The following is a 14306-nucleotide window of genomic DNA, read 5'->3' as shown; positions in this document are numbered from 1 at the left end:
TTGTTAAAAGACAATGCTACCCCTAACCTTTTTTAGAGTAAATTTGACGACACAGATAGATACTTTGCATCGAAAATATACACATCCATTCACAAGCTTAACTCCCAAATTTATACATCAATATAACATAGGAAATAAACACATATTTCCCTAACAAGCACAGTACATACCAATCTCTTCATGCAACAAAAGCAACATGTCATAGGTTTAAACCTAGTTTTCCTAACATTTTCTAGATGAAACATGCCTGGCATAACATGGTCCTTGCCACCAACATATATGTCCAGATATACCATATTCTCAGTGCATACAACAAAAGTAAAATAGGTTCCCACAATCACATGATAATAATGTTTAACATGTTTTTGGACCTCAAAAGACAACTAAGATCACTGTTTGCATTAGTGATTCTTCCTCTTTTTAGGAGTGAGCTTCTTGATGGGTTTCTTGTTCGCATGTGCTGGTGACTATGCTGCTGTTGGTGGTGCTTGGAACATAGCCAATTGCTTCCTTGTCACTGGCCCAGGTGAAGGCTGTGAGCCTACTTGTACAGCTGCACTTGGTGGTGTTCCAGCAGCCCCTTGTGTTACCCCAACAGACAAAAGAGCAGTTTGACTAGGAAGAATATCATGTTAGAAGTGAAATGGTAATGAAACGGTAAAATGGTCACAAAATACTCACCTCCTAGTGACTCTACCAGGGCTATCTGCTACTTGAGCTCTTGCAATTTTTGATCTTGGTAGAGTTTGGAGTTCATCCATTGCAGTCTTATTTTTCCTAGCCTTTGGAGTAGTCTTTTTTGTCTTTCTCTTCCTGTCAACAGGTAAAATAATTTAAATATAATGATATGAATGGAAGTTGACAGCAATAGTAAGAATATCAAAATTATTACCTCATTTTGGTGCCATTCAAAGCACATTTTTTGCTACTTTGTCTATGGCCTAGTTCTCCACATCTAGGGCATTTCACCTGTCGTCTAATCTTTCCTTTTCCTTTCTCACGAAATGAAGGAATTCTATTCTTCCTTTGCCTAGGAACAGTTCTAGGCCTGGGCACTAGTGGGAGCAACCTGAACCCTTTATCCACTGTTGGCCATTAAGACTTATCGGTTATGCAGGGGATAACACCTTCATATGCAACCCTAAAGCAATTAACAGAGAAAATAGGGTCTACATAGTCATCCATGATAGGATTTCTCTGTGTAGAAATGGCTGCAAGAGCATGAGGGCATGGCTTTCCAGTTAACTGCCACTCTCTACATGTACACTTCTGCTGGTCAAGATAGACCACATGCCTAAAGACATCAACACCATTGTGGAGCTCAGTAACTTCTGTTGTATCATCTGCACCCTTCATGACCCTCATGTTTCCTAAGCCTCTAGTGGATGCCTTTAGTTGTGTGACAATTGCAGGTAGTATGTTTCTACCTTTCAACCTTTCACCGATCTTCCTTCTTCTTGCCCACAAAACTACTGTCTTCTCCCTGATTGCATCTGCTAGAGCATCAACTTGCAGCTCCTTGAATTCTTTGATCCACGCATTCCATGACTCAGCAACATTGTTAGTGATGAAGTCACACTTTATCTTGGTCGAAAATTTGGATCTTGCCCATAGGAGACTATGATGTGTTTGCAACCACCTTTCAACTTCAGAATCAGCTTCTAAGACCTTGTTCAGGTGGTATTCATATACTCAGACCTATATGCTCTAGCTGCTGGCCATAGGTTTCCATACACTGTCCCGGTTTTTCTCTTTGCTAGGTTCCCCATCAAGTGTCTAAAGCATTCCCTCTTCTCACAGTTAGGGAACACTCGCTCAACTGCATTCTCTAGACCCTTGCAAGCATCTGTACATATAGCTAGGTCTTCCACATTGCCTATACATATTGCTAGTTGTTCCATGAACCAAGTCCAATTATCAGTAGTTTCCGCATCAAAAAATCCAAAGACCACAGGGTACATCCAATTGTGACCATCTAAAGCATTTGCAGCTGCCATGTGACCATTCCACTTCCCATTGAGGGCAGTAGAATCAATGCTAAGATATTTTCTACATCCTAATAAGAATCCCCTTACACAAGGCTGAAAGCAACAAAAAAATCGATCAAAGTGAACTTTACCATCTATTTTCTTGGTCCCAATCTCAACTAAACCGCCGGGACACATCAACTCTATCTCAGCCTTAAAATTATACAACGAATCAAAGCCATCATCCCATGAACCCCATATATTCTTGATTGCCCTCTCTTTACCCTTCCAAACAGTGGCATAAGGAATTTGTACCTTGTATTTTTCTTCTAACATGTTCTTAAGTTCCTTAGCACCTATGCTCGGCTTCTTCCTCAATGTTGTAGCAACCCTGTCAGCCACCCATGCTTGAGTTGCCATTCTTCCAAGAACTCTATTGGTAGAGGTACATTCATGCTTATCAGACTTTATTTGCACCTGCATATCAAAGCAAGCAAGCTAGAAACAAGTAACTTAGGGGTTGTTTGGATCCAGGGACTTTTTTTTAGTCCTTGTCACATTGGATGTTTGGATGTTAATTAGGAGTATTAAATATAGACTGATAACAAAACTAATTGCATAAATAAAGGCTTTTTCATTAGACAATTTTTTAAGCCTAATTAATCTCACAAAATAGCCCAAAGTATGGGTGTCCAAACATTCGATGTGACAGGGACTAAAAAAAGTTGGAGAGAAACAAACACCCCCTTAGCAACAAAGTAAGAAAAAAAACTAACAAGTGGTTATCATCAGGGATTATACCCTGACAGTCTTATCATGTTGTGTCTTGGCTACAATTCCCCATGGACATCCATTTGCACAACAGAATCCCCTAAACCTGGTTGGATCAGACTTCTCTATGCCAAGCTCAAATTCCTCATTGATTGCATATTGCCTGATAGCCATTCTGAATTCTGGCATGTTTGGATAAATGGTATCAACAGACATATCAGGATCATCTCTGTCCCAATCCCTGTTTGGTTCAACTTCCACATCATCAGAAACTGGAATGGCTGCATCATTCATTTCTTTCTCTAGATCAACTAGATGTTGGTTGGATGTTGCTTCTGTCGCTGTTGCTTCTACACCACCATCACAAGCTCCTAGTCCAAGCAACTCAAACATCTCATCCTCATTAAAAGCCACATGACAGGTACCACCCTCAATTGTCAATGGTTGGATGCTTAGTTCATCCCAGTTAATATCACCAATAGGAATACCCTTAGGGATAGCAGCTATAGAAGGATCAGCACCACAAGGGCCAGCACCAGGACTTGTAGCAACAAATTCAGCACAATCAGGAGTATCTTGAACTATAGAACCACCATCAACATGGATAATAGCAGTATTGACAGGAGCATCATCTAAAGAGGAGGATGCTTTGTCCACTATCTTAACAGATAAAGAAAGCACTTTGCTATCAAATCTCTCTGAAAACTGAGACATTAATACCAAATTGCTTGAAATAGCAATTGTGCAGCTAGTTCGATGGTCAGTTCCATAGAAAATAGGCTTTTGCTGGCTACCCCAAATGGTTTGACTCTTTAAATCCTCCACCAAACGGTCCATGCTAACTACACCATTCACCCACCAGTTATCCTCTTGCCCATCCATTGCCAAATTAGAACCATCGTCCAATTTAGCGGTGTACGGGGAGATTCTAACATTTATTCTAAATGCAGTATGAGGATCAAGCCTACCGCAAAAAAAAACATGGGGGATTTGGAGTTAGGGTTTACATCTAACTCCTTAATTGCTTGAATGCCACACTGAAAAATGCAAAGAAAAATACATGGGATTCGCATCTTACCATGGCGGGCATTCGGGTGGTGCCATGAATCCCTCAATCCAAACCCTATACCATTCGTTCTACAGAAAAACAACCAAATGTGAGCACATAAATGATGCCAAACTGAGAAGAAAAAGGGGAAGAACAACACATTAGCTCTCATACCTCACATCGGTGACATCGTTCCACTACTGCTGATGAAATCAAAGCTACAGGGAGATGGAGAGACGAACTAGAGAGGCAAGCCAGGAGTGAAATGAAAATCCTGTGCGGGCTGAATCTCCCTTTTACAATCGTGCAAGGATAGAGATGGAATTTCGCATTGGGCTGCCATGCAACCATCTAACGTGGTGGCAAAAGAATAGTCACAATGGCATTGAATCAATTATTGGTGGGCCCTCATGATAAAAAATACAAGTTCATGAACAGAGTAGCATTTGAGAACGAGCCATCGAGTAAAGTGGCAATTAGTTGAAAACCCCCGCGAGTGCCGACACTGCCTCCTGGGATTTTTTCCCCTAGGGTTTCTCTCATTTGGGCCGTTTTGGGCCGGCCCGTCCGCTCCCCCGTCGGCCTGCCTGCCTGCCGACCGCCTGATCGCGCGGTCGCGCCCAGCCGCGCCATAGCTGTGCTGCTTCTGCTCTCGCCGCCGGGGGGTAGGGCTCCCGGCCAAGGTATGGCAGCCGCCGTCTTCTCTTTCCTCAGTTCTCGAATGGCTCTGCTTGAGCCTCCGTCTTCTCGTTCCTCAGTTCTCCTTCTCCGTCTCTCCATGTAGTAGGGTTGGATTCCAATTTGGGTGGAGAGGGAGGGCTAGGGTTTAGGGTTTGGAGTCAAGCCAACGACCTCGCCCATGTCGTCCTCGTCTCAAGTACGTTTCCTTCCATACTATATCTTCCTCTCTCTGCGCGTGTTTGTTCTATTGAGTGCCGAGCGGGTTCGTTGATGATGATATGCGTGCTATTTGGAACCGGATGGAATCGCTGCAGCGTCCCATCTTGTTTTGATGATCAGTATTTTTCCTTTGGAGATTTAACATTAGTGTAGTGAGGATGTATGTGCTGCTGCTGAGCTGATACGTGTATTGCTTTGTAGGTACGGGTTGGCACTCTAGTCCCCATTGCTGAAGGAAATGCTGGGTCGTCAAATGGAACGGTGTTAAGCATTCCGATCTATCTGGGTGCCAATGTCATTGGGAGGAATCATCTGGTGGTCGTTGACAAGAGAATCAGCCGCAAGCATCTGAGCCTACACGCCACGGCCGATGGTTCCACTGAAGTTGTAGTGGTGCGTGTCCAATGAACTGTGTGGTTTTGTTTTGATGTCTTTTGTTTCAGAAAAATAACCTGTAGTTCATTGGCAATGGATTTCCAGGAAGGACCAAATCCTGTCGTTGTCCGGTCAGAGGGCCAGAGGAGGAAGGTTTGTGCTCAAGAGAGAGTGAAGATTGTACATGATGATGTCCTGGAACTGATCCCTGGTGAATATTTTGTTAAGTATGTGAATGTGGGGGATGACCGTAGAAGTTCCGCATTGATGGGTTCCAGTGAGTTAAAAAAGGGGAAGAGGCACAGTGAGGAAGATAGTGTAGTTGTCAAAAGGAATCGTCAGATCATGGAAGACGAGGCTTTGGCAAGAAGTTTACAGGTTACTTAACTTTGTAGTTTTGCTGCCTATGATGTGCAGTTTGTTTAATTCACAAGAAGGCAATGCATGATCTGTGGATGTTATTTCCTTAGATAATGCCTTAATTATGGTTTAATATGAACAATGCTGTAGTTTTAATACAACAAAAAATGATCTAGTGCTGGACATAGAATATTTGAAAAAGAAAGAATTTTAAAAAAGAAGGGATTTGCCCATGGACATTATGTTAACTTCTATTGTGGATAAACTAATTTAATTTATGTCAGACAATTAGTTTATGAAATTTGGATCAGCTGCTATCTCACATATACTTATAGTAGGAAAATAAAGTCTTATGTCTTTAACACATTAACTCCAGGCTGTGACATTGAAAGATCCTGATTTTCGTATTACCATCCAAAGGTGCAAATGTTTACAAATGCACTTATACCTGGCAAAAATTTATTCAACACTGAAATAGTAAATTAGGTATTGGATGTGTGGATTTGCTTTCTGACACAATGGTGGCAATGCTGTCCATGTATGCTTCTGTTCTTCAGTATGCCATTTCTTATATTTTGCACTGTGAGAATTGGTTTGAACCCCTTAGTTTGCTGAATGTTACTTTATCTATTTGTTTTCTTTCCTTGTGTAAATACCAGTATACTATTAAACATTACACTACCATCTTAGTGTCATTACTAATGTCCTGTCCTATATAACCAGGAAGGCTTTGCAGAAGAGAGTGCAACTATTTCTGGCCTGGGTTGTGATCAAATATCAAGACCACTTGATAGTACTGGTTCTTCTGAGAGAATACAATCTGTTGGTCCTCTGAAAGATGTACTTTCATTAACTCTTCGGCTCATGCGTGTCCAAGGTCTTCCTTCATGGACTAATACTTCATCAGTTACCATTCAAGATGTCATACAGGTAGCACTCATTGAACAGGAGCCTTTAAGTGGAAGTTACATGGTTTGTTTCGTTTAACATGACATGACACAATATTTATTAGATATGTCCTCTTCAGGACACAAAGTTGCATAAGAACCAATTTCTTACTTTCTTAGCCTGCTCACCATCACCAACATATTTGTTCAAAACAAAAATCATTACCAACATAAACTCTTGCTCATATACCATTTGTGATTTAGTGCTATGACCTAAACTCATGTGGTCTGCTGTTTGAAGTATGAAATAGTTCTTTTTGATCTGCTGATCTGCTCAATATTCAGTGAAATTGTCTTTCATATCATTTCACAACCATTTCTCTAGAACAAATGTTTTGTTATGTTTACACTCTACTCATGCATTACCAGATTCAACAAAGAAGTATACTAGCTCTGACACGATGAATGAATTATTAGGGTGAAGTGCTTCTTGCTGTACTCTCAAATTATATGGTGGACATTGAATGGTTGCTTACAGGTGAGTTATTTATGGTGGAAACTTAGAAGTAATATTGCTTATCTCTTTGACCAAAAATAGAGTTTTTTTCCAGACAAAATAAAGAAAATTTGGTGCCAGTGCCATTTGACTGTTTCAGTATTCAGAACACTGATTTGTGAACCCAACTACGATCCTGTGCTATTTTTATTTGTTTGCTCTATCTATCTTTTGCACTGCACAACCAGTGCTAGAATACGTACTGGACTACTTGGTAAGAGAAAGAGCAGACCTTTCTTTGTTGCTGTATTTAGTTTCTGCCTTTCTGGTAGCTTGATTTCCCTCGATGTTTTACTATTCATTGGTATGATTTTTGGAAGTGGAAGTGGGTACGGGTAACAACCTAACTCATCTGATGTTTTTCTGTTACTGCTAAATTGATATAACTAGATTTGTTGTTCTCTATTGGTTTTTGGAGTCATACTCATTTATGTTATTAACTTACCTAAATTGTTTCCTGTGCATGAATATTGGAATCTCATCTCCTCTGTGGCTAGCATTAAAATACATATGATTACTAGTTAATAATTGTAAAAGCATGAAGCATCGTATATTTGTGCAATACACCAAGAATGCTGGACTACACAAGATAAGCAAAACATGCGCTTTTGGCCTTTTATTTTGCTATATTTGATTGTGATTCTCATTTGTCTTCTATTTTCCCCTGCTTCATGTATCTTTTGGTGAGATGCACTTAGTTATGGAATACACGTATTTACTTAATTAGTTTGCCTATGTGTGCCCAGCTCTCTTCCCTATGCTACACGGTCAAATATCACCATGCCCCCTTTTCCAGTAATTGCCATTATCTACATTCTTCATCTTTAATGTAAATAATATTGCGCTGTGTAGCATGTCCAAGTTTAAGGAAAGTTCGACATGTCCTAGTTATACATGGAGAAGATGGTGCTTCAGTGGAACTTTTGAAGGTGACAACATTAATAAAGTCATTCATAGTATTTTTTACTTCATCTCATATTCATGGTTGGGTGACAGAAAGTGAAGCCAGCAAATTGGATCCTTCACAAGCCTCCACTTCCAATTTCATTTGGAACACATCATTCAAAGGCTATGCTGCTTGTATATCCTCAAGGGATTCGTGTTGTTGTGCACACAGCAAATTTGATATATGTTGACTGGAATAACAAAACTCAGGGGTTGTGGATGCAAGATTTTCCCTGGAAGGATACAAAAGATGTGAACAAAAATGTTTCCTTCGAGAATGATTTGATTGATTATCTGAGTGCAATTAAGGTACCACGACACTTTTCTTTGCTTCTCGATTAATATAATTCCAATTTCGTTTCAGTTCACTTTTTTAGAAAATAAGTTAAATATCACCTTCTTTCTGATATATACAAAATCGTCATCCCTATTTTAAAAATCATAATATGTTTTGCCTGAGGTTACCAGAAGAAAAGTCAACAAATAACTGTGCACACTTTTTGGACAATCACGGCTGACACTAGCAACTTGTGTCTCTACTCTTCTGCTACTCAATAAGAAATACATGTTAGATACTACTGAATTTGTTCACAATGGATGTCTCTGTTCTCATGTTGCTAAATACAGTTGAATTGGTAAAATATGCATATCATGATTTTATTAGAGAGAGATCCTGGAAATGCTGGCAGCATGTCTTATACTTATAGTAAGACACAGTAGATGTCTCATTGCTAAAAGCAATGAGAGTTTCACAAAACATGGTTTTCTCTTCTGTGGAACATTGTATAGTTCTTTTGAAGCACTTCGAAACTGGAGTGAATGAAAATAGGATGTCTTGGTCTGTCTAGTTTCGTAAAGTCCCAGTTCAGTCCGACTAGTACATTGTTATGTTTATCTCCCCTAAAGTTGCAGACTTGCAGTTGTACTAAATATATCTTGTGTTGTAATGTATTATCTTCTTCATGACAATGCAGTGGCCTGAGTTCAGGGTAAATCTACGTGTGGTTGGTGATGTCAACATCAATGCAGCATTCTTTAGGAAGTTTGATTATAAGAGCTCATCGGTTAGTATAATCCATCAACCTTAGATTTTTACACCTAATGTGCAGTGCTCAGCTGCAAAATATCTTGTCCCCCCCCCCCCCCCCCCCAATGCGGAAGGCTGGCATGGAAATATTTTAAGTCTGCTTTGTGCGATAAACGCTTGGTAATTACTTAATCGTGTGTGCACTGATTTATGTTAGCACATCCACTGCAAATAGACTGCTTTTACGAAAGTTTCCTTTGTGCAATAATTGCAAACAGATTCGATCGTCTTTTTGCAGTTTTTTCTTGATTGTCCTACAAAGTATTTACTGTTTGGAAGAATTTCAGTTCACAAGAAACCATTCCAATTGCTCCTTCTGTTTTCCATTTTGAGATCTTATCATTGAACCTTACCAATTTGGTTGCCTTTGAAATTAATCTATGCATTGTTTTCGGCACCTTCTGTATTACAAACTCAAAACTTTCCTAATCCTATTGATTACCATTCATTGTTGCAGTACTGACATGTGAATCAGCCCTTTTGTCACAGTCAGTAAGACACCACAGAAAATAACAGATGAGATGAAATTTTAAGTGGAAAATGAGAAATCTCCTCTGAAGTGCTTAGTATTATCTCCGTTTCAGGTTATAAGATATTTTGGCTTTCCCTAGATTCATATGGATAACTGGCTGAATGCCTGCGCTTTGCAAAGGATAAAAACATATTATGTTATTCCTAGAATAAATAGAAAAATATTTTTCATGCAATATGTGACCATCTTTTTTTATATAGGAAATATCCATATCAATTTATTTTTATGTGGATATCCATCTAGATTTGATTGATTTTTAATATTACGAAGGGGGGTAAATTATAAAAATGCAATGAGAGTAGGTGGTGGTGGCAGATTCACTACCACCACCACTAGAGGCTTTTATAGTAGTAAAAATAATGAATCTAAATGTATATATAAAACATATACATTGGTTGATAGATGAACATAGGGAAAACCAAAATATCATATAACTTGAAACATAGGGAGTATCCCATCATTCTTTTGCTCCCTGTTGAATGCATAAACAATAAATTGTACACAAAAGCTCACCAGCACTCACAATGGTCCATGGATTTACATACAAGCATGACACTTAAACCACACTAGCACACACCAGCTTATCCTCTCTCGTTTATTCATAATTTAATCTCAGCTGATTTTGCATATTTTATAGGTCAGGTTGATTGGATCAGTTCCTGGTTATCATGTTGGCCCCAATATTAAAAAGTGGGGCCATATGAAGCTTAGGAGTGTTCTTGAAGGGTGCACATTTGAACAACAGTTTTGCAAGTCTCCGCTGATTTATCAGGTACCTTTATATGCTTAATTTATTTATCCATTCATCTTAGCACAGGCAACCTTGCGAAGTGATGTAGTAAATGCCTTGGTAACCTGTCAAGGTTGAACCATAAAAGCTTAAGATTAAGAACAAATTCATATAGTGCCAAAGTCTATGCCTTTGAAGCAGTGTTCTTTCGTAGTTTACCTTAGGAAAGACCTTCGAGCTATTCGCAAGGGCCAACTTGATCCTCTTCCAAGGATCCCAGATGAGGGAAGCCTAGGAGAGCCCATGTATAATCACTATACCCTCCGCGCCGAATGAAAAAACAATTCCTAAGTATGAATCTGGACATAGGCTATGTCCTAGCGCAGCTGGCGCCACTGTCAAATCCCAGGGCTCAACCCTGGACAGGAAGTGGAACCTACCAAGCTGGAGTACAGTTGGGGCAGAGGGAATTTCCCCTGTACCCTCCACTTTGTATCATACTAATGCCATTAATAGGAGCTGTAAAACAATGTTGCATCAATAGTCAAAGGAATATGTACCTAGTTAATAGCTGTTTCTTGTTTTGTATGGCATGACTGTATGGAGTGCTGTGTATGTCATGCATCACCTACAGCATGATGGATTGATTGGTCTTAAAATCTGGCAGTCATCTTCCCTTCTGTTTCACTGAAAGTTTATATTGTTACTTGTCTGTTACTTCCGAGGCTCATACTCCGTAAAGAGGACGTTTAGCATTCTAATCTTCTTGTATGCAGTTCTCTTCCTTGGGTTCACTTGATGAGAAATGGATGAGTGAGTTTGCATGCTCATTATCAGCTGGTAAATCAGATAATGGTTCACCGTTGGGTATTGGTAAACCTCTGATTGTCTGGCCTACAGTGGAGGATGTTAGGACATCAATAGAGGTATAAACCTAACTTCTGTAAAATTTCTCTAATTACTTCCTGCATATTGCATCATAAAACACACGAGCATGAAGGTTCCTTGTGCTTTCTTGATCTGCTGAGAACCTTCTTCAGATATGATATCCTTGGATATCAGTACTGGCCCCAAAAGAACAAACATATATCACTGTGTTCACACCCCCAAACTAGCATGCTCCATTACTTGAATTTTACCAGTCATTTTTACTTGAGTGTTAGTATTACCATTATCTGGTTTCTTTTGTGTCAAATGTTTCTTATGTAGGGTTATGCAGCTGGTAGTTGCATTCCAAGCCCTCAAAAGAATGTTGAAAAAGATTTCTTGAGGAAGTATTGGGCCAGGTGGAAAGCAGACCATGTAGGCCGTTGGTATGCTCCCTGTTTCATTTGATTATCTGACAAGCTATCATCTTATATACTCTTATTCAAATGGAATTTCCTAATGGTTTCCCCACCTGTAGGGGGCTATGTCAATTTACTTTATATCAAATCATCCACAAATTATGTACTACGGAGTACTGTACAACTATAGAGATTTTTCTAGCTTTAGAAGAAGCATCACACACAATTTGTTTCACCCATTTTATGCTGTTTACTGCGTCAGGTATCACAAGAAATTGTTTGATACTGTTTTTTACCACGATAACCATGTTTGGAAGAACGGTCATCTGTGACCAACCATTAAATTGATAGTTTAGTGCTGTTCAATCCTTAATCATGTGTCCTTCGCCATTAAAACACTTGCAGAAACATGAGTTTTCAAGGGAGATTGCCTGCCTACCTGAGTTAGTACGGTTAGTATCAGAGGTCTGGAGGTGTAAGGGTGCTTCTTCTCTCCTTTTCACAGCCATGATATAGCCAAAACAAACTAGATTGGTCCCTGGAGGTTTACTGGTTTCATACGATCTGTAGTGCTTTACAACATGAGTTATACATTCTATACCCGCAGGTTAGGCAAATTAGACATATTTTTAGATAATGGAAGCTTTGTTGATCTCATCCAATTCCGTCAAGGTGATACAACCGTACCGAGAACATTTCCAGCCTAAAAGAGACTTATATTTAATTGAAAAGATAACGAATAATCTCATTGTAGTCTAAAAGCAAAGTTCCTTGTAGTAGTTATGTACTAATAAAAAGAAAAGTAGTAACAGTTATGATTGGAGCATTCCTGAGAATCTTTAGTTGATCAATAGATATTTATTATTGCTTGCAAAAGATTGGCATCCCTGCCATCACTAGATCTGTAATATTTTGATCATTTCATTTTAAGAGTGCTTATCACTTTATCATTAACATCGACTGACATTCTGATTTGGGTTTTCTTACCAGTCGTGCTATGCCTCACATAAAATCTTTTACTCGATACAATGGTCAAAACATTGCGTAAGCGTCCATACATACTGTTAATCTAGAATTATATTTCCATTGGATCATATTATCTGAAATTTATCATCATCAGATGGTTTCTACTGACCTCATCAAATTTAAGCAAAGCTGCTTGGGGTGCGTTGCAGAAGAATAATACACAACTGATGATACGCTCATATGAGGTGCATGATTCTGTTCAATTGATGAATTTGAGGATATTTTTGGTCACCCAAGAGTATATAACTTTTAACGGGAAAACTGCTTGGTCGATGATAATGGAATCGATGATAACTGGAGGTTTACTCTTTTCAGTTAGGTGTACTGTTCTTGCCCCAAACCCTCCAATCTGTATCACAATTTTCATGTACTGGAAAGAATAACTTAAACCTGGTACAATCTTATTTCTCCTTCCCTTTGTATTGTGATAATGTAATCACTTTGCTAATGTTTTCATCGTAATGAGTTTCCTTACACATATACCCAGGCCCCCGGGAAAGAGATCAAGACCAAGCTGGTCACACTCTGCTGGAAAAGCGCCGACGAAAAAGAACCATCCACCGAAATCATCAGATTGCCAGTGCCATATCAACTTCCTCCAAAGCTTTACGAAACTGAAGGTTAGCTGAAACGTTTTAACGATTGATATATAACCCTTGAGTAGTAAAGCACTGAGAAAATTTTCTCACTTTCAGATGTCCCTTGGTCTTGGGATAGGAGGTACACGAAGAAGGACGTGTATGGCTCAGTATGGCCGCGCCATGGTTAGGTAAGCCGAGCAAGAAAGCCGGGATAGGTTACCCTGTCAGTGCTCCTGCTCAAATCATCGGCATGGTTAGGAATTGTAGTGCAGTTTGCTAACCTGGAGGATGCATGCATTGGAATATGAAAAAGTATATATATAATAAATATATTGGAATTTGAAACAGTTAAGGATATTTTAGTCTAGCTATCTTGTTTTGTATTGTTATGTGTGATTTAAGTTAAAAATAAAGTTTTCTTTGCACGGATGAAGTAGAAACTTGTATGAGCACAGGATATTTTGTTTCTTGTTGGTACGAATCGTGTGCCATGTCTGCCTCCGATTGCGATGTTTATGCCCCCCATCCTTGTCTGCTGCGTCTTCGTCGTCCCCCAAGGACAGCGATCTGAAGTCCTAACGTGCAAAGGACGCTACCTAAACCAGCCTAGCCTTTCCAGAAAGCCTCGTGTTTGCTCTTGCGGCTGTCGTCGTTTGCGCCGTTCCATGAAATCAGCGAATTAGAGCAGGTATAATAGCAGGCTTTAAGCATATTTTAAAAAGATAGGGAGAGAGAAGGGAGGTGTGCTACTAATTTATAGTCAGTTACACATGGACTTTTAAGACAAAATATGTTTATGACACGTGAGACCATGTATTGATGTTTTGTAGGTAACTATTTGTATGAATTGGTAGATTGCCTATAGATGAATTGAAGTTAATAGTTAGCTATTCTATAAATGAAAAAGAAGAAAGTTGGAGCAATTGACTAGACGCCGTCATGGCTGTTGCGATGACGGAGTTGTTGTCGAGAAGTAGCGCGTAGCATGCGTCGTTGGACGATCGATCGATCAGTTGATCCTCCGAGGCATTCGTTCCCCCCAACCCAAACCTCGGTGACTCGAAAAGCCACCAGCCCCCTACCCGACCGCCATGTCAACAACCAACGGGTTCGGTGCGCGCTTCCCCTCCGCTCTGCCGCACCCGCCACCATCACCTCGCACGCGACGCAACACGGTACGCGCACCGCGTGAATCGCGTGGTGGGTACGCCCCCCCCCCCCCCCCCCCCCCCCCCACACACACACACGGGCCATG

At 39.9% G+C, this 14306-nt stretch overlaps 2 protein-coding genes across 7 annotated transcripts; one reads left to right on the top strand and one right to left on the bottom strand.

The window, feature by feature from the left end:
* Window positions 1–75: 75 nt before the first annotated feature.
* Window positions 76–4158, bottom strand: LOC102720620. Of its 2 annotated transcripts, XR_001550666.1 has the most exons (5): window positions 3961–4148; window positions 3817–3875; window positions 893–2465; window positions 682–813; window positions 76–615 (listed from the first exon to the last, which is right to left on the bottom strand). XR_001550666.1 is itself a non-coding variant. In XM_015839421.1 (3 exons), exons 1-3 carry the CDS (start codon window positions 4135–4137, stop codon window positions 2763–2765), a joined length of 1176 nt encoding a protein of 391 aa, XP_015694907.1. In that variant the 5' UTR covers window positions 4138–4158; the 3' UTR covers window positions 2590–2762. The 2 variants fall into 2 exon arrangements, 1 of the variants encoding a protein (XP_015694907.1); XM_015839421.1 differs by lacking the exons at window positions 76–615; window positions 682–813; window positions 893–2465 and adding an exon at window positions 2590–3702 and having other exon boundaries at window positions 3961–4158.
* Window positions 4159–4451: 293 nt separating this feature from the next.
* On the top strand, window positions 4452–13558 carry LOC102709945 (tyrosyl-DNA phosphodiesterase 1). 5 transcript variants are annotated; one of them, XM_015839940.2, is made up of 17 exons: window positions 4452–4469; window positions 4574–4663; window positions 4888–5079; window positions 5167–5439; window positions 6145–6351; window positions 6786–6846; window positions 7717–7793; window positions 7861–8118; window positions 8784–8873; window positions 10066–10200; window positions 10935–11084; window positions 11368–11471; window positions 12435–12488; window positions 12565–12655; window positions 12786–12863; window positions 12958–13090; window positions 13166–13558. In XM_015839940.2, exons 2-17 carry the CDS (start codon window positions 4646–4648, stop codon window positions 13237–13239), a joined length of 1995 nt encoding a protein of 664 aa, XP_015695426.1. In that variant the 5' UTR covers window positions 4452–4469; window positions 4574–4645; the 3' UTR covers window positions 13240–13558. The 5 variants fall into 5 exon arrangements, with proteins under 5 accessions (XP_015695426.1, XP_040382313.1, XP_015695427.1 ...); XM_040526379.1 differs by having other exon boundaries at window positions 4455–4469; window positions 4571–4663; XM_006657720.3 differs by lacking the exon at window positions 4452–4469 and having other exon boundaries at window positions 4508–4663.
* The last annotated feature ends 748 nt before the right edge of the window (window positions 13559–14306 follow it).

The sequence above is a fragment of the Oryza brachyantha genome, chromosome 7 (assembly GCF_000231095.2).
Source record: "Oryza brachyantha chromosome 7, ObraRS2, whole genome shotgun sequence".
Lineage (NCBI taxonomy): Eukaryota > Viridiplantae > Streptophyta > Magnoliopsida > Poales > Poaceae > Oryza > Oryza brachyantha.
The sequence above is the reverse complement of the archived record's forward strand: the minus strand, read 5'-3'. Positions and strand labels throughout refer to the sequence as shown.

Excerpts from the sequence above, each read along its gene's own strand:
- LOC102720620 (XM_015839421.1), bottom strand. The coding sequence starts at position 4,137 with ATGGTTGCATGGCAGCCCAATGCGAAATTCCATCTCTATCCTTGCACG. Across the intron at positions 3,876-3,960 it reads AACGATGTCACCGATGTGAG|AACGAATGGTATAGGGTTTG; the intron begins GTATGAGAGCTA and ends GTTTTTCTGTAG. Across the intron at positions 3,703-3,816 it reads CCACCCGAATGCCCGCCATG|GCTTGATCCTCATACTGCAT; the intron begins GTAAGATGCGAA and ends TTTTTGCGGTAG.
- LOC102709945 (XM_015839940.2), top strand. Across the intron at positions 6,352-6,785 it reads CCATTCAAGATGTCATACAG|GGTGAAGTGCTTCTTGCTGT; the intron begins GTAGCACTCATT and ends ATGAATTATTAG. Across the intron at positions 8,874-10,065 it reads TTGATTATAAGAGCTCATCG|GTCAGGTTGATTGGATCAGT; the intron begins GTTAGTATAATC and ends CATATTTTATAG.